We start from the raw sequence: 19873 nt of genomic DNA, 5'->3' as shown, positions 1-19873 counted from the left end.
CTTAAAGGGATGTTGGTTACAAATCCATTTTGGAATCAGTTATTTCTCCTTACATTTTTTGGGGGTTGTTGACATTTTGATGCAGATTGTCAAGTTGTCAGTCCTTCGCCTCCATGTCCCATAGTCACAGGCACACAGGAGAGCTTGACCTGTTTTTGCTCTGGCCATGGTACTATTGCCGTAAGTCAGAAGTTTGATTTCATGTTTATTTCAAATATGTTTGTTCTACAACTATAAGGGACGATAAGTGAAAGTGGGAGATGGTGGATAAGAGTCAATATAAGGGAGGGAAAATTACACTTCAACATTTCTTGTTTGTTATTGGGACCCCAATGATAAGAACATACCCAGCATCACATTCCAGATCCACAGAAGACCTACGACTTTTTGTTTCAAGGTGAAATACATTGAGCATTTGCATTTTAAATTTCTTCAGACATTGTATATGCTGCTCCTCTTTGCTGGTGACAGCTGCTGTCATCAGTGTGAGGGCCAGTGAGCTGTGAAGTCGATGTCTGGGAGGGTGCTGCCTCAGAGGGCAGAAGGAAGTCACTGCCTGGGTGTGTGGCCTGCTGGGCCTGCATGGGTCTGCATGGCTCTGTTGACTCTGGTGCTCTCCTCCACATTCCCCAGCTCGGTGATAATAGAGTGTATTGGAGTGCCCGACTGTTGATACTCATAGGCCTAAAGCACACACTTCTCTGACCCTTCTAAGGCTGTGTATGAAAGGGCAGATTGTGGAGAGTATAGATGTATGGGTGCACATGGGACTTGATTTACTATCTGAAGACTGCTGTTGACACATTGGGCATCAGGTTCACCTCCTGTGAAGGAACATGTGCAGGGGGCATAAGAAGACCAGAGTGCCAGTGTGTCTATGTGGTAGAGAGTGTGTGTGTCTCTAGCACAGTAGTGTGTATGTGTATACCCAGCAAACCGGGAACATTCCCATAACATTAGCTAAGATTCCCATTTAAGTTATAAGGGTTGTATCTAACATTTAAATGAAAACATCCCAAAAACACAAATGTTTTTCAAATAAAATATATTCAGAATGTTCTCCTAACATTCACCTTAAATGTGGTGCACAACATCTGTAACAACCACCACAGAACATTCCCCACATGTTCTAATTAGGTTTCCAAGTAATGTAATAACACAATGTAGCAGTAATGTTTTCCCAGCAAACCAAAATTGGTTCTGGAAAGTTCCCAGAACATACATTAGGTCGTAGCAAATGTTCTCATAACACAAAAACTGTAAAAAAAACATTCACTTATTAGAAGAATTTTCCCAGAACACATTTAGTCTATTCTTTAAAGGTACCCAGAATGTTTTTTTAGGTTGTGGGAACATTGTGGAGTTATGACAAGATATAGATTCCCAAAACACTAAAACTGCCCTGTTGTGCTGGCATTCAGATAATGTTTGTATCAGGGTGCACAAAACATTCCTTTGATGTTGATAGAATGTTGACAGAACAGCCTTTCTGACTTCTTTAAAGGTTCCCAGAACATTTAATTAAGTTATGGGAGTTGTCTGAGATGTCACAATAATATTCTTGTGATATTCACATAGGTTGTACAAAACCTTCCCACAATATTGCACACTGTTCCACAATTTCCAAATAAGTATATTTTTATGACGTTCATAGCATATTTGTTTTAGGTTTAATATAATATTCCATTGATGTTCACGCTATATACATTTACCTTCTCTTGGAGGTCCTCAGATCATTTCAAGAACATTTAGAACATTTTATATTTAAGTTTTACCTAATATTCCCACAACATTCTCAGCATGCAAATGTTTTGCTCTTTAAAGCATATTGGAATACATCCCCATTGTGTTTCTATCCAGATAAAAATGGCAATTCATATTTGAGGACTGATATAGAACACAAATACCATGTGATATAGAACACATGGTATTTTCATTTCATTCATAGGACATTTGAACAGCATTTAATCATACAGACTCAACCATATTTTTTACACTTCATATGTTGACAAGCTGAACATGTGGGGTTTGAAACTGCAATGTTTGGTTCCCAAGCCAGGTCTTTTATCCCAAGCCAGCATTCAATCATACATCCTAGACATCCGCACGACTGGACAGTTTTTGTGTTATGAGAACATTTGCCACGACCAAACAAATGTTCTGGGAACTTTCACAGAACCAATTTTGGTTTGCTGGGTATATTCTGTGGTTCTTGGTGTATCTCTATGGCACAATGTAAGTATGTGTGTGTGTCTACGAGGAAAAGTGTAGGCTTTGTCTATGTCACAGGAGGTTGGTGGGATCTTAATTGGGGAGGATGCGCTTGTGGTAATGTCTGTAGCGGAATAAGTGGAATGGTATCAAATACATCAAACACATAGTTTTCATGTGTTTGATGCCATTCCATTCGCACCGTTCAATCCATTATTATGAGCTGTCCTCCCCTCAGCAGCCTCCTGTGGTCTATTGTGCACAGATTGTGTGTGCGGTACAGTAAGTGTGTGTCTGAGACTCAGTAGTCACCATGAGGGAGGAAGTGGTGGGCAGTGCCCCGCCTTTCATCGCGGTGCTAATGAGCCCCGGGATACGCCAGGCTGGAAACAGTAGCATTGTTCTCCCCGCCCTGGTCAACAGCTCTAACGCGACGTCTGACTCTCTCTCACACACACACTCATACACACTTACACACACACACACACACACACAAACACACGTATGCACGCACGCACACACACACACACACAAACAGACAAACACATTGTAATTTGCACTCTCACACACTCAAACATTTTGCTCATGCAATTGATTTCTTGCCCTCTCTCTCCCTCTCTCTCTCTCCATAAATGTGGAGACTACGGTTTGCAAGTCAGCATTGAAGCACATACCAAACAGATATGGCAAGGTAGCATAGTTCTGTTAGCACTCTGGTCAGGGTAAACTTTCACCTCTGTAAAAAGCTGTGAAGTTGTTGCGAAGTGTTCTGTCAGGGGGCTGGCATACTGTGCTGAAATATCTGTCTTTGTCCAAGCCTGTCTGACCTACCGCTTTCAGATAGACACATCTGTCTCTGGTCCACATAGTCTCAGCCAGGACAACACTACACTAGACCAGCTCTATCATTTTGTTACTGTATATACTGATATGAGTGATGATGGCCCTGGATAGTTCTGTCCAAAACAGATCTTGACCAATAAAAGCCCTGCCTGTATCTCAAGGTATTGTAGCCATACTTCTCTCTCTCTCTCTCTCTCTCTCTCTCTCTCTCTCTCTCTCTCTCTCTCTCTCTCCTCTCTCTCTCTCTCTCTCTCTCTGTCGTATTTACTGGAAACTATTCTCAGAATGAATCTGTTCTGAATTGATAAAAATAGCTCATCTCTTGGACGGAGGACAAGAGTGGGTGAGGAGATGTCTGAGGTTTGGGGGGCTAACATTTTAAATGGTGTGTGTGATGCGATGTGGTTAGGAAAATAGATCTGAGATAATGCATTGTGGGATAGTGGAGCAGAAAGTCCCTGAAGGTTCTGGCTACCACAATGGCATGCTGGGAAGGATTGGAATGGGGGGGGGACTGCTTCCTCCCTAAACGTTGGTGTTGATGTCTGGGAGCTTCTGTAAGGAAATCCTCCTCTGTGACTGTTCCTTTGGGAGCAGGTGTTTTTCATGCTGTAGGAACAAGGATCACATTGCCTTCACATATCAGCCTTGTCCTGCCTACAACCCTTTGTCTGATGACCTCTTCCAACCTTACTATTCCCACCTGGCCAAAGAGCTTCCCTGAGTTTCAGAGGTTAATTCTCCGGCAGGTCTGACTGTGAATGGAGAAGGGTATGTGGTTGAGTTGTTTAACACATGGGCATGGCTGGGCATGGCATGGGAAGAAGGTGGGGTGAAATGTGACGGGTAGTATGAAATTAGATCTTCAAAGGTAGAAATTCATATTTATGGTTTGGCAATAGCCAGAGTAACTTTATCTTGGGAAGAGTCATTTTCAAAAGAGTACCGAAAGAGTAGCACTCCTCCTGGATTCCAGCGATATTTTCTTTGGTCAACTATTGGCATCCTTGCGAGACCCAAGTCCAGGTGGCGGTTGGGGTAAGATTTCCAAACCATCCGAATGCAGAAATATCCTGCTGTGTCCCACTGGTGGGGCCATAGTTGGGGCATATGTATCCACTCCCTGTCATTTTAAAGAAACCTTGCTGATCCAAGCAGAATATTGTATCCAGCTATTCACTGTTCATACTGTATTTACTCAGAAATTAATACCTTTTAATGAACACCTGGTGATTGCCCTCAAGCCTTAGTTTGGAGATGTTATGGGCCAATGTTTCAACTAGTTATGTGCAAGGCCGTAGGTCTCCTCATTGACAGTCTAATGTCTTATGTTATTTTAATTTCTCTTTCTCTCTCTCTCTCCACAGGGACCTCAGGAGCAACCTCATCAGCACCATCATGCCTGGAGCCTTCCAAAGTTTATCTGAACTTCGGAAGCTGTAAGTGCATACAGAATCAGCTCTGTTTTCATTATATCTTGTGCACTGTAAACAGTCATATTGCGTATATAAAGAGTTGGTTTAGTTGCCAGTCTCCCTGCATGTCACAGTATTGAGTATTTTCAAAACCAGCGCATAGTCATAACTTTTTATGACACATAAAACTATATGTAAAAATATATATTCTCAGTTTTAGTGTCCTTCATGAAAACCTGGCTGGCTCAGAGATGTGTTGTGGATGGCTGGGCTAAGTGTATGTGCTGGTCTGTGCTGATGTCAGTGGGGCCTGGGATGACATGTCTGGTGCCCTGCTCTGCCGCCATGGGAAACCTCAGGGCCACGCAGAGGCTCCTCACACGTCATTGGATGTGACAGGGCAGCAGTTTGCGGCCGCTCATAGCTCACTCATTGTGTGTTTGGACAGTCGGCTCCGGTCCTCTGCCCTGCGCTGCGTGACTCTTTTCCCCTCCCTGTACTGCTTGTGTTTTCCCTGCAAGGTCTGGGGCTTTTCAAAACAAACAGGGAGAGATAAAGACACACTCTCGACAGCTCTCTGCTGGGTTGTGTCAGGGGGACAGTGGAAGAAGGCTCACTCTGACACTGTCCTTATACCATGCAGACACAGCATGCAGGGGCTGCAGAGTGCATTTGCTCCTTCTTTGGTGACAAGGCTTTACAAGAGGTTCTATGGTCTATATCGATAAGGAACATTCACAGGTCACGAGAGTGTTGCAAAATTCCAATTCCTTATCCTGCTGTGTTACACGCTGGCTAGTTGTATGAATGGAAATTGTGAAAGATGTGCCTACTGGCCAAGAAAGCCACTTTGGATAAGACTTTGTTATTGTAAACAAATAAAAATAAGAACCGGAAGTCTATTGGCCAATGTACTGGAGGAGCCAGTTGTTCCCAATGAGATCACAAAAACAACATGCAGAGTGTCAAGATTAGGGTTGCAAATGTATCGGTAATTTACCAAAGTTACCGGAATCTTAAGTAATTTTGGTTATTTATTAAAAAAAATATGAATATATAGTATTAATTTATTATACAATACTAGTCCAAAGTTTGGACTCACCTACTCATTCAAGGGTTTTTCTTTATTTTTACTATTTGCTACATCGTAGAATAATAGTGAAGACGTCAAAACTATGAAATAACACACATGGAATAATGTAGTAACCAATAATGTGTTAAAAAAATAAATTGTATATTTGAGATTCTTCAAAGTAGCCACCCTTTGCCTTGATGACCGCTTCGCACACTCTCAATCAGCTTCATGAGGAATGCTTTTCCAACAGTCTTGAAGGAATTCCCACATACACTGAGCACTTGTTGGCTACTTCTTCTTCACTCTGTGGTCCAACTCATCCTAAATCATCTCAATTCGGCTGAGGTTGGGTGATTGTGGGGGCCATGTCATCTGATGCAGCACTCCATCACTCTCCTTCTTGGTCAAATAGCCCTTACACAGCCTGGAGGTGTGTTTTTGGTTATTGACGTGGTAGCCGTGCTGGTTAAGTGTGCCTTGAATTCTAAATAAATCACTGAAAGTGTCACTAGCAAAGCACCATCACACCTCCTCCTCCATACTTCACAGTGGGAACTACACATGCAGAGATCATCCATTCACCTACTCTGCATCTCACAAAGACACGGCTGTTGGAACCAAAAATCAAAAGTTTGGACTCATTAGACCAAAGGACAGATTTCCACCGGTCTGTCGTTTCTCTTTGCTTATTTGAGCTGTTCTTGCCATAATATGGACTTGGTCTTTTACCAAATAGGGCTATCGCCTGTATACCCCCCCCCCCCCCGCACACACACAAATTAACTTTTAACAAGGCACACCTGTTCATTGAAATGCATTCCAGGTGACCACCTCATGAAGCTGGTTGAGAGAATGCCAAGTGTGCAAATCTGTCATCAAGTGTCACGTCCTGACCAGTAATAGGGGTTATTTGTTATTGTAGTTTGGTCAGGACGTGACAGGGGGTATTTGTTTTATGTGGTTTGGGGGTTATGTGTATGTAGAGGGGTGTTTTATTTATGTGTTCCAGGGTATGTTCTTGTTTTGGTATTCTAGGTTTTTCTAGTTAATATATTTCTTTGTTGGTCTGTGTGGCTCTCGATCAGAAACAGCTGTACATCGTTGTTCCTGATTGAGAGTCATATATAGGGAGCTTGTTTTCACCTGGTTGATTGTGGGTAGTTGTATTTGCACTGCTGTTGTTTAGCCTGCAAATCTGTTAGCTGTCGGTCTTTGTTTATTGTTTTTCCGTGTTCGCTATAATAAGTATAATTATGAGCACGCAACCCGCTGCGCCTTGGTCTAATCTCTACGACAGTCGTGACATCAAGGCAAAGGGTGGCTACTTTGAAGAATCTCAAATATAAAATATTTAGATTTGTTTAACACTTTATTGGTTACTACATGATTCTATATTTGTTATTTCATAGTTTTGATGTCTTCACTATTATTCTACAATGTAGAAAATAGTACAAATAAAGAAAAACCCTTGAATGAGCAGGTTTGTCCAAACTTTTGACTGGTACTCTGTGTCCATATTGTCCATGAGTTTCTAGTAGATAGACCATATGGTTTAATAGAAAATAGCCTAATTAATGAAAAAAGTACCTAACGTGCAATGCCGTTATTTTCATTTAACTCTGCAATCTTCCAACTATTGACTTTTTTCACAACTGCCATCAGTTTGACAACATATACATATTGACACAGAAAAATTAAATAAAAATATATATATGAAGGATATTTCATGCTGTAACCCTCATTTAAACACCAATGGAATTCATTAAGTTGAGGGTTTTACAGCTTTGTCATTCTATTTTATATTTAAAAAATTACCATTATTCACCGCTGTGCCCTCAATGTCCCTGTTATCTCTCCTAGCGACCTGTCCAACAACCGCATTGGCTGCTTGACTCCAGACATGTTCCAGGGACTCACCGTCCTCACCAAACTGTAAGCAGGCTAAATGACTGACCATAAAGCAACACATTCTAGTGTAGTATTGTGGGTATGTAGTACAGTGATAGTGATTAAACACCTGTCTGTTTTCTCCTGTTAGGAACCTCTCTGGGAACATCTTATCTACCTTGGACCCAGGGGTCTTCCAGGAGCTCCCCTGTCTTAAACTTGTGTGAGTGCTGTTCCCTGCTCCTAACTGTCATCCCCTTTTTCACAGTTTGCTCCAGACAGATGTTTGTATAATCTTCGTAAGCGATATAAATGCAATCTTGGCAATCTGATCACATTTTTCTCCCTATAGGCTTAGTTCAAGCAATGGACAGCCTTTTGTCACATCTGACATGTTGATCCTATAATGGACCACCAGAGAATAGATCTGAACTGTTGGGCAACATGCCGTTGGAGGGAAAGTGCACCCGCTCCTCAGTGTAATCTCCCCTGATGAATGCTGTTGTCAAACTCCCTGCTTTTTCTCACCAGGAACTTTAACTCTGACTTTCTGTCATGTGACTGTGGGCTGCGCTGGGTGCCGGGTTACTTTCGCACCAGGACAGCCCGCCGGCTGGGGGACGAGACCATCTGTGCTTATCCCAGGAACCTCCATGGAAAGCCCCTGCGTGGACTGAGGGAAAGTCAGCTGAGCTGTGGTGAGTGTCTGACAGGAAATTGAATGCATATGAATGTGGTGGTTCACCACTATCACCCCTCAAATAGTATGAAAACTTCACTATATGAATGACAGAGTTATTGTTTTCTCATGCTAATATTGTGAGATGTCCCTAATCTGTCAGGTAGGTGTTTGTGAAAAGTAATAAGCTGTGAGTGAGCAAGTGGAGAAACATAAGAAGTGCAATAAAAACGCAAAATGCCAATGTTTTGCTGTCTCCAATAATCTGTTTTCTATTGTATTTCCTCTTCCACTCAGTAGTCTGTCTTTCCAAGTGCACCAGTTAGCTGTGTTGTGCCTCCTCTGTGGTCGGCCTTTATGATTTGGGGCTGTCTGCATCCAATATTCCTAAAAAAGCAGGGTCATAATGGCTTCATCTGAAATATTTAGCTGAGGTTGTGTGATGAGAGAGCAGCAGAAGTAACCCAGAGTGATTTGTTATGGTCTCATCTGCCTTCCCTTCTCCTGGCTGTGCTGTGTGTTCCTTTCCTCACTCAGATGGGCCTCTGGAGCTGCACACCCTGTCTCTCCTACCCTCCCAGCGCCAGGTGGTCTTCAAGGGGGACCGGCTGCCCTTCCACTGCACCGCCGCCCTGGTGGACAAAATCACTGCGCTGCACTGGCGCCACAACGGCCAGTTGGTGACCTCTGACCCTGAACAGGGCATCACTCTAGAGGCCAGCGTGGTGCATGACTGTACCTTCATCACCAGGTAATGTTACAGTACTGAGGGGTCCGCTGGTATATCTGTCGATCCCAGCACTCTTTTCTTACCTTTCATTGCACTCCTCAATTATGTCTTATTTTCATGTTTTTAACATAAGGTCTAAGTTAAATATGTTTTTTATTTAGTAATGGTTTATGAAGCCAGTGTTTGGTTCTCATGAATTTATGAAAAAAAACACTGTTTGTTTAGTTTCTGCTGATAGGACATGAGGTGTAGTGTGCTGTCTGGGTATGTGTGATGGCAGTGACGGATGTACTGTCTCCTCGGTGCAGTGAGCTCATCCTGTCCAACGTGCATGTTGAGGCCAGTGGAGAGTGGAAGTGTGTGGTGTCCACTGGGCGGGGCAACACCTCCCGCAGCGTGGAAATAGTGGTGCTGGAGAACAGCGCCTCCTTCTGTCCGGAGGAAAGAGTCACTAACAACCGGGGAGAGTTCAAGTAAGGAAGAAAACAATAATTCCCCTCTCCAGAAACTAATTCCACAATAATAACAGTCCTTCTGATTAAAACATGCTGCATCCTCCTCCCTTGGTGTTTTTTTCTAGGTGGCCCAGAACCCTGGCAGGTATCACCTCCTACCAGTACTGTCTGCAGCTGCGCTACCCCTCCCTGTCCATGGGGGGTACTGTGGAGCAGAAGCAGGCATCACGATACTGTGACCGATCAGGGAGCTGGGAGGAGGGAGACTATGACAACTGTCTCTACACCAACGACATCACACGGGTCCTACACACCTTCATCCTGGTCAGTACCAGGGGTTGTGCTTGGGCTGTCCCAAATTAATTTATCCCATTACCTATGAAATCAAAATATGATACATATATTATGGTAGTAATATTTAAATAGTTGTTGCCTGAAAGGTAAATGTGTAAAAGTAACAAAACATTTTAGTTATTTGCTTTAATCATACTTCTCTCTTTTTCCAGATGCCCATCAATACCTCTAATGCGGTCACTCTGGCACATCAGGTGCGCACGTACACCGTGGATGCATCCAGTTTCACTGACACCATGGACGTGATGTACGTGGCCCAGATGATGGAGAAATTCATGGAATATGTCCGACCACTGCGAGAGGTGGGACGATGAGATCTTTAAACCCTCAATTAATGTTTTGGGGGTTTTATTTTGTGTCTGCGTTGTCTTGAATTGGAAAGAGTTGATAGGGACTTTTTGACTTGAATATTCATGATATATTCATTACCTTATGTTCATGATTAAGTTTCTTTCTGCCCCCTGTGTTTATGTGAATGCTTGTTTTTTCATGTCTTTACCTGTGTGTGTGTATGTATGTGTCAGCTGTCAGAGATGCTGGTGGATATGGGCAGTAACCTGATGCAGGTCGATAATCAGATCCTGGCCCATGCTCAGAGAGAGAAGAAAGCCTGCAGCTCCATAGTCCACTCTCTGGAGACTCTGGCCTGGCCCCAGCTCCACAGCCATGCCCAGGACCTCTCCACGGTACAACGACTTGCATTCCAACATGTTTTAAGGTTCTATATTATTTTCATCTAACAGTCCTAAATGTAATCAACGTTGTTTTCCCCCTATAGCTCTCCAGGAACATTGTAATGGAGGCCCATCTTATCCGTCCGGCCCACTTCACTGGCATGAGCTGCACAGCTTACCAACGTCGGGAGACCTTGTTAGGTAACCTGGGCATGGAGGGGGCAGAGCCCACCCACGAACAGCAGCTCCGCTTCCGCTGCACCACAGGCACCCACAACACCTCCATAAACAACTTCCCCATGAAGGTAAGCACTGTCTCTGTCTCCCTCACCCAGACCTGAACCCAACCTTACCCACAAACAGGACTGTGGTTGTGTGTCTGTGGTACAATGGTAGACAGTGCATACGGTTGTCATTAGAGGGAACACACCTCAGGGCTTGACCTACTGGAGACGGCATGGATCCGCATTTAGCACAGTCATTTACAACAGCTGACATGAAAGAGGGAGAAAATCCTGGGGTTTTAGATTTTGTCGTTTGGTGTTTGAAATTTCTGTTTTGTATTCCATTGGGCTAACAGAGTCAAATATAGGTGAAAGTAGGACAGTAAAGAATGAATGGTATGATTCTCTCTCTTTCTATGTTCCTCCCTCCCTCTAGAATGCTGTAGCCCTGGCCTCTGTGGTTCTCCCTGCCTCTCTGTTCCCCCCAGACGCCCCATCAGACTGTAAGCTCCAGTTTGTGGCGTTCCGTACAGGGAGGTTCTTCCCTTTCTCAGGGAACTTCAGTGGTCCTGGAGAGAACACCCGCAGACGCAGTGTCAACAGCCCTGTCATCTACGTAGGCCTAGGTGAGGGAGCAACTATAACACTTTTATTACACAACTCAACAAATTTACAGAGACGGGTCAAACCTGGTTATTTTAAGATAATTACAAAATACAAATGTATGAGCTGGTGATAGTGATGGTCATCTCCTCCTTTGTGTGGCAGACGGGTGCAGTATGTGGAACCACTCGGAGCCCATCTTGGTGTCCCTGCGCCACTCGATCCCGGGAAGTGACCCGGTGGCGGCCCACTGGAGCCTGCAGGCCCTGCAGCAGCAGCATGGGGGATGGAGCCAGGAGGGCTGCCTACTGGCCCACACTGACTCTGCCACCTCCACCCTGCGCTGCTCTGTACTCAGCAACTACGCCGTGCTGCAGGTAGGGTGGGAGCACATCCTAGGATCACTCACTTATTCCCAGAGACACACGGTGGATGTAATGTAATGATGACTCTGCACAACACGCACTGCACAACACGTTACTTCCCATTGAAGGTGAAATGAGGGAAAGCTCAGTTTGTTGTTTTGGAAAGTTTTGAAAGTCTATCGAAAAAGTTTGGTTACTAGCTAGCTACGTTTTGAGTTTGGATCCTGCCACGTAGCTGGCTTCAGTTGCTGGGACCTCTACTATCTGTCCAGTGATCCTGCTGAACAAGGCCAGGTCTGAGGAGCTGCTTGGCGTAGCAGATAGCCTAGCTGTTAGCTAGCTGCCTATAGGGCGAGTGGGGTTTTCTTGAGTGCTTGAGTGCAGCCTGCAATGTGGATAGCCATTGTGGCAGGGACAGCGGATTGTCCCGGGCTTGTGGCTGTCTAGATCCCTGCTGTTTGTTGATGTTGTTTCCAATCCTCCCTGTGACCTGCTCTGTCTGGAACTGCGTGGAGTAACAGCTTAACCTACGTTGCTACCATGACAAAGACCAAAGCCAGTGGGAGTACCATTGAGGACAGTGGTATCTCTATCACAGGGGAAGGATCTTTTAATCGAACGAAAATAGTTCTACAAGCAGTTGTTACAACAACAAGAAAAAAATCTTCAAGTGTTGTGTCCAAATACTGGTGGAGTCAATTAATAAAAGAATGGACGACCTGACCATAGATGTCCAGGACCTGAAGAATAGTTTGCAGTTTTCCCAGGATCAGCTCGATGAGTTAATGAATGGCAAGATGACAAAAATCTCTAAGTCATTGAGAGGGGACATCAGTTCTGTATGTGAGTCCATGATTACAATGACGGAGAAATCAGATTATCTCGAGGGACAATCAAGGCGAAACAACATTGTTGTGGACGGAATTGCAGAATCTCCACATGAGAACTGAACAGAGTCTGAGGACAAAGTGAGGGAAATGAACTCGGAGAAACAGAAGATGGACCACAAGACGATTGAGGTTTGAGCGCGCTCATAGGACTGGAAAACCCACCACCGGCCCAGTTGACAGGCCCAGGCCAATATTGGTCAAGTTCCTGAGGTTCAAGGACAAGGTACCTGTTCTGGAAAGAGCCAAGAACTTGAGAGGAATGTACTTCTTGCTCAAAAAGGACTATCCTGAAGCTGTGCGCCAGAAGAGGAAAGAACTTTTCGCAGTCATGAAAGCTGCCAGAGCGTGTGCGGACTTTACTTACATCTGCTATGACAGGCTCATTGTCCACCCTCCCTCCCAAAAGCCTGGAAGGGATGAGAGACCCAAGCCTATGGGTTCGTATCTTCAACCCTGAAGCACACACACACACTTACACACACCAACTGATTAATGGACTGCTGAATGTATATATTTTTATTTTTTGCTCTTTTCTATATTATGTCTATCTCTGATAAGCTACCCAGGAAAGAGCTGAAAATAGCCCATATTAATATATGTAGCCTTAGAAATAAGGTTCATGAAATCAATAACTTGCTAACATCAGATAACATTCATATATTAGCCATTTCTGAGACTCACTTAGATAATTATTTTGATGACACAGCAGTAGCAATAGAAGGATATAACATCTATAGAAGAGACATGAATGCGTATGGGGGAGGTGTTGCTGTATATATTCAGAGCCATATCACTGTAACGCTTAGAGAAGATATTATCAATCAAATCAAATCAATCAAATTTATTTTTATATAGCCCTTCGTACATCAGCTGATATCTCAAAGTGCTGTACAGAAACCCAGCCTAAAACCCCAAACAGCAAGCAAAGCATGTGAAAGAAGCACGGTGGCTAGGAAAAACTCCCTAGGAAAAACTCCCTAGAAAGGCCAAAAACCTAGGAAGAAACCTAGAGAGGAACCAGGCTATGAGGGGTGGCCAGTCCTCTTCTGGCTGTGCAGGGTGGATATTATAACAGAACATGGTCAAGATGTTAAAATGTTAAAATGTTCATAAATGACCAGCATGGTCAAATAATAATAATCATAGTAGTTGTCGAGGGTGCAACAAGCGCGTCCGGTGAACAGTGTTATTGAAGTGTTGTGGTTGCACCTGGTACATCTAAAGCTATTTCTTTGGGGGTGTTGCTATAGGCCACCAAGTGCTAACAGTCAGTATCTAAATAATATGTGTGAAATGCTTGACAGGGTATGTGATGTAAACAGAGAGGTCTACTTTCATGGGGACCTGAATATTGACTGGTTTTCATCAAGCTGTCCGCTCAAGAGGAAGCTTCTCACTGTAACCAGTTCCTGTAATCTGGTTCAGGTTATTAATCAACCTACAGTATGGTGTTTACAAACACTTCTGGAACAAAATCATCCACATGTATTGATCACATTTTTACTGATGCTGTTGTACTTTGTTCTTTTTTTTCACCTTTATTCACCTTTAACAAAGTAGGCTAGTTGAGAACAAGTTCTCATTTACAACTGTGACCTGGCCAAGATAAAGCAAAGCAGTGCGACACAAACAACAACACAGAGTTACACATGGAATAAACAAGCGTACAGTCAATAACACAATAGAAAAAAAGAACTTCTATATACAGTGTGTGCAAATGGCGTGAGGAGGTAAGGCAATAAATAGGCCATAGTAGCGAAGTAATTACAATTTAGCAAATTAACACTGGAGAGATAGATGTATAGATGATGATGTGCAAGTAGAAATACTGGTGTGCAAAAGAGCAGAAAAGTAAATAAAAACAATATGGGGATGAGGTAAGTAGATTTGATGGGCTATTTACAGATGGGTTATGTACTGCTGCAGCGATCGGTTAGCTGCTCAGATAGCTGATGTTTAAAGTTAGTGAGGGAAATATAAGTCTCCAACTTAAGCGATTTTTGCAATTCGTTCCAATCATTGGCAGTGGAGAACTGGAAGGAAAGGTGGCCAAAAATGTATGGTTGAAAGAGATGGGGCATTGAGAAATGATGTGACTAAACTCAACAAAAAGAAGTATGAACTGTATTATGAAGTCAAAATCAATGATATAATTAAAGAATGATGAAAAAACTCCATCTTTCATCGAATCAGATGTTTTATTCATCACAAAACCATTTGATGTTGCCAATTATTTTAGCAGGAAATGCCAACAACGAACAGTGAGTCATCGTACACATTGATAAAAAACGAATAATTAAAGAAAAGCATTGTATGTTTCAATTTTGTAAAGTAGTGTGGGAGAGGTGGAAAAATGATTGTTATCGATCAATAATGGCAAACCTCCTGGCATTGACAACTTAGATGGAAAGCTACTGAGGATGATAGCTGACTCTACAGCCACTCCTATCTGTCATGACTTTAATCTGAGCCTAGAGGAAAGACTTGGTCCTCGGGCCTGGAAGGAAGGAAGCAAAAGTAATTCTGCTACCAAGAGTGGTAAAATGGCCTTTACTGGATCAAACAGCAGACCTATCAGCTTGTTGCCAGCTCTTAGCGAACTGTTGGAATTTTTGGGGGGGACCAAATACAATGCTATTTCTCTGTAAACAAACGAACAACAGACTTTCAGCGTGCTTATAGAGAAGGGCACTCAACATGTACTGCACTGACACAAATGACTGATGATTGGTTGAAAGAAATTGGTAATAAGAAGATTGTGGGATCTATACTGTTAGATTTCAGTGCAGCCTTTGATATTATTGACCAAATCAAACTTTATTTGTCTTATGCACTGAATACAACATGTGTAGACCTTACCGTCAAATGCTTACTTACAGTGGGGCAAAAAAGTATTTAGTCAGCCACCAATTGTGCAAGTTCTCCCACTTAAAAAGATGAGAGAGGCCTGTAATTTTCATCATAGGTACACGTCAACTATGACAGACAAAATTAGAAAAAAAAATCCAGAAAATCACATTGTAGGATCTTTAATGAATTTATTTGCAAATTATGGTGGAAAATAAGTATTTGGTCACCTACAAACAAGCAAGATTTCTGGCTCTCACAGACCTGTAACTTCTTCTTTAAGAGGCTCCTCTGTCCTCCACTCGTTACCTGTATTAATGGCACCTTTTTGAACTTGTTATCAGTATAAAAGACACCTGTCCACAACCTCAAACAGTCACACTCCAAACTCCACTATGGCCAAGACTAAAGAGCTGTCAAAGGACACCAGAAACAAAATTGTAGACCTGCACCAGGCTGGGAAGACTGAATCTGCAATAGGTAAGCAGCTTGGTTTGAAGAAATCAACTGTGGGAGCAATTATTAGGAAATGGAAGGCATACAAGACCACTGATAATCTCCCTCGATCTGGGGCTCCACGCAAGATCTCACCCCGTGGGGTCAAAATGATCACAAGAACGGTGAGCAAAAATCCCAGAAGCACACCTAGTGAATGACCTGCAGAGAGCTGGGACCAAAGTAACAAAGCCTACCATCAGTAACACACTACGCCGCCAGGGACTCAAATCCTGCAGTGCCAGACGTGTCCCCCTGCTTAAGCCAGTACATGTCCAGGCCTGTCTGAAGTTTGCTAGAGAGCATTTGGATGATCCAGAAGAGGATTGGGAGAATGTCATATGGTCAGATGAAACCAAAATATAACTTTTTGGTAAAAACTCAACTCGTCGTGTTTGGAGGACAAAGAATGCTGAGTTGCATCCAAAGAACACCATACCTACTGTGAAGCATGGGGGTGGAAACATCATGCTTTGGGGCTGTTTTTCTGCAAAGGGACCAGGACGACTGATCCGTGTAAAGGAAAGAATGAATGGGGCCATGTATCGTGAGATTTTGAGTGAAAACCTCCTTCCATCAGCAAGGGCATTGAAGATGAAACGTGGCTGGGTCTTTCAGCATGACAATGATCCCAAACACACCGCCCGGGCAACGAAGGAGTGGCTTCGTAAGAAGGATTTCAAGGTCCTGCAGTGGCCTAGCCAGTCTCCAGATCTCAACCCCATAGAAGATCTTTGGAGGGAGTTGAAAGTCCGTGTTGCCCAGCGACAGCCCCAAAACATCACTGCTCTAGAGGAGATCTGCATGGAGGAATGGGCCAAAATACCAGCAACAGTGTGTGAAAACCTTGTGAAGACTTACAGAAAACGTTTGACCTGTGTCATTGCCAACAAAGGGTATATAACAAAGTATTGAGATGAACTTTGGTTATTGACCAAATACTTATTTTCCACCATAACTTGCAAATAAATTCATAAAAAATCCTACAATGTGATTTTCTGGATTTTTTTTCCTCATTTTGTCTGTCATAGTTGAAGTGTACCTATGATGAAAATTACAGGCCTCTCATCTTTTTAAGTGGGAGAACTTGCACAATTGGTGGCTGACTAAACTTTTTTGCCCCACTGTACAAGCCCTTAACCAACAGTGCAGTTCAAGAAGAGTTAACCTCTATGGGCTAGGTGGGACGCAAGCGTCCCACCCGTGGTGCACTCCATCAACAGCAGGTGCATTTCAAGAGCGGCAAATTTGAATCCAAATAAATGTCAAAATTCAAATTTTTCAAACATACAACTATTTTACACCCTTTGAAAGATAAACATCTCCTTAATCTAACCACGTTTTACGATTTCAAAAAGGTTTTACGGCGAAAGCATAAATTTAGAGTATGTTAGGACAGTACATTTACAAGAGTTGTGTGTAATGTTTTGTCAATTCAAAGACAGGGTCACCAAAACCATAAAACCAGCTAAAATGATGCACTAACCTTTTACAATCTCCATCAGATGACACTCCTAGGACATTATGTTAGACAATGCATGCATTTTTAGTTCTATCAAGTTCATATTTATATCCAAAAACAGCGTTTTACTATGGCATTGATGTTGAGGAAATCGTTTCCCTCCAATAACCGGCAGTCAAGTCAGCACCACAAATTAAATAATTAAAATTAGAAAACATTGGTAAAATATTATATTGTCATTTAAAGAATTATAGATTTACATCTCTTGAACGCAATCAACTTGCCAGATTTAAAAATAACCTTACTGGGAAATCACACTTTGCAATAATCTGAGCACTGCGCCCAGAAAAATACGCGTTGCGATACAGACTAGAGGTCATGTTGGGGAGATCTAAAATCGAAAATACTATGTAAATAATCCATTACCTTTGATTCTCTTCATCAGATGTCACTTCCAGGTATCACAGGTCCATAACGAATGTAGTTTTGTTCAAAAAAGCTCATCATTTATGTTCAAAAATCTCCGTCTTGTTAGCACATGATCTAAGCCCGCCGGACTTCACTTCATGAACGAGGGGAAAAAATATATTTACGTTCGTTCAAACATGTCAAACGTTGTATAGCATAAATCATTAGGGCCTTTTTTAACCAGAACATGAATAATATTCAAGGTGGACGAATGCATTCTCTTTTATAACGTATTGGAACGAGGGTACCCAACATGAACTCGCGCGCCAGGTGTCTAATGGGCCATCATCGTTCCATGGCTCTTGTTCGGTCAGATCTCCCTCCAGAAGACTCAAAACACTTTGTAAAGGCTGGTGACATCTAGTGGAAGCAATAGGAAGTGCCAAAATATTCCTCAGCCCCTGTGTTTTTCAATGGCATAGGTTTAAAGGTAATACAACACATCAGGTATCCACTTCCTGTCAGAAAATGTCTCAGGGTTTTGCCTGCCAAATGAGTTCTGTTATACTCACAGACACCATTCAAACAGTTTTAGAAACTTTATGGTGTTTTCTATCCATATATAATAAGTATATGCATATTCTAGTTACTGGGTAGGATTAGTAACCAGATGAAATCGGGTAAAAAAAAAATATCCAGCCGTGCAAATACTGCCCCCTAGCCCTAACAGGTTAAGAAAATATTTACCAAAAAAAAGTAGCACAATAACATAACAATAATGAGGCTATATACAGGGGGTACCGGTTAGTGAGTCAGTGTGTGCCGGTACAGGTTTGAGGTAATTTGTACATGTAGGTAGGGGTGAAGTGACTATGCATAGATAATAAACATTGAGTAGCAACAGTGTACAAAACAAATGGAGGGGGGGTCAATGTAATAGTCCGGTGGCCATTCGATGAATTGTTCAGCAGTCTTATGGCTTGGGGGTAGAAGCTGTTAATGAGCCTTTTGGTCCTAGACTTGGCGCTCTGGTACCGCATGCCGTGTGGTAGCAGAGAAAACAGTCTATGACTTGGGTGACTGGAGTCTGACAGTTTTATGGGCTTTCCTCTGACACTACCTATTATATAGGTCCTGGATTGCAGGAAGCTTGGCCCCAGTGATGTACTGGGCCGTATGCACTACCCTCTGTAGCGCCTTATGGTCAGATGCCGAGCAGTTGCTCGACCATAACCTGTTGTTGAGAAAACGTATGTGATGGCTTTTCAACCTCTACCATATCGTGGATTCAGAGCTATATATCTAATATAACTCAGAGGGTTTTCTTTACTGGAAGCTTCTCTAATGTCAAACATGTAAAGTGTGGTGTACCACAGGGCAGCTCTCAAGGCCCTCTACTCTTTTCTATATTTACCAATGACCTGCCACTGGCATTAAACAAAGCATGTGTGTCGATGTATGCTGATGATTCAACCATATACGCATCAGCAACCACAGCTATAGGAAGTCACTGAAACCCTTAACAAAAAGTTGCAGCCTTTTTTGGAATGGGTGGCCAGTAATAAACTGGTCCTGAACATCTCTAAAACAAAGAGCATTGTATTTAGTGCAAATCATTTCTTTAGGTTATAGACCTCAGCTGAATCTGGTAATGAATGGTGTGGCTCTTGAACAAGTTGAGGAGACAAAATTACTTGGTGTTACCTTAGACTGTAAACTGTCATAGTCAAAACATATATATTCAATGGTTGTAAAGATGGGGAGAGGTCTGTCTGTAATAAAGAGATGCTCTACTTGACACCACACTCCACAAAGCAAGTCCTGCAGGCTGTAGTTTAATCTTATCTTGATTATTGTCCGGTCATATGGTCAAGTGCTGCAAAGAAATACCTAGTTAAGCTGCAGCTGGCCCAGAACAGAGCGGCGGGTCTTGATCTTCATTGTAATCAGAGAGCAAATATTAATACTATGCATGCCAGTCTCTCTTGGCTAAGAGTTGAGGAAAGACTGACTGCGTCAACTTTTTGTTTTTATAAGAAACATTAATGTGTTAGAAATTCCAAATTGTTTGCATAGTCAACTTACACACAGCACTGGTACACACACACACTTACCCCACCAGACATGCCACCAGGGGTCTTTTAACAGTCCCCAGGTCCAGAACAAATTCAAGGAAACATACATTATTATACATAGCCATGAGTGCATGGAATGCCCTTCCATCTTATATAGCGCAAGTGAACAGGAAACCTGGTT

The 19873-nt window shown here is 42.7% G+C and overlaps 1 protein-coding gene across 2 annotated transcripts in view; it reads left to right on the top strand.

Annotated features, from left to right (window-relative positions):
• The window catches only part of adgra2 (adhesion G protein-coupled receptor A2), a 56668-nt gene that overhangs the window by 31162 nt on the left and 5633 nt on the right, over positions 1-19873 (top strand). For both annotated transcript variants that reach the window (XM_014160103.3, XM_014160102.3), the window contains exons 4-15: positions 4422-4493; positions 7405-7476; positions 7583-7654; positions 7963-8129; positions 8648-8861; positions 9149-9313; positions 9421-9619; positions 9802-9951; positions 10174-10335; positions 10428-10628; positions 10984-11173; positions 11316-11527. In XM_014160103.3, the coding sequence (XP_014015578.2) occupies positions 4422-4493; positions 7405-7476; positions 7583-7654; positions 7963-8129; positions 8648-8861; positions 9149-9313; positions 9421-9619; positions 9802-9951; positions 10174-10335; positions 10428-10628; positions 10984-11173; positions 11316-11527 (1876 nt within the window). The remainder of the gene's footprint in view (positions 1-4421; positions 4494-7404; positions 7477-7582; positions 7655-7962; positions 8130-8647; positions 8862-9148; positions 9314-9420; positions 9620-9801; positions 9952-10173; positions 10336-10427; positions 10629-10983; positions 11174-11315; positions 11528-19873) is intronic.

The sequence above is a fragment of the Salmo salar genome, chromosome 20, assembly GCF_965601325.2.
Source record: "Salmo salar chromosome 20, fSalSal1, whole genome shotgun sequence".
Classification (NCBI taxonomy): domain Eukaryota; kingdom Metazoa; phylum Chordata; class Actinopteri; order Salmoniformes; family Salmonidae; genus Salmo; species Salmo salar.
The sequence above is the reverse complement of the archived record's forward strand: the minus strand, read 5'-3'. Positions and strand labels throughout refer to the sequence as shown.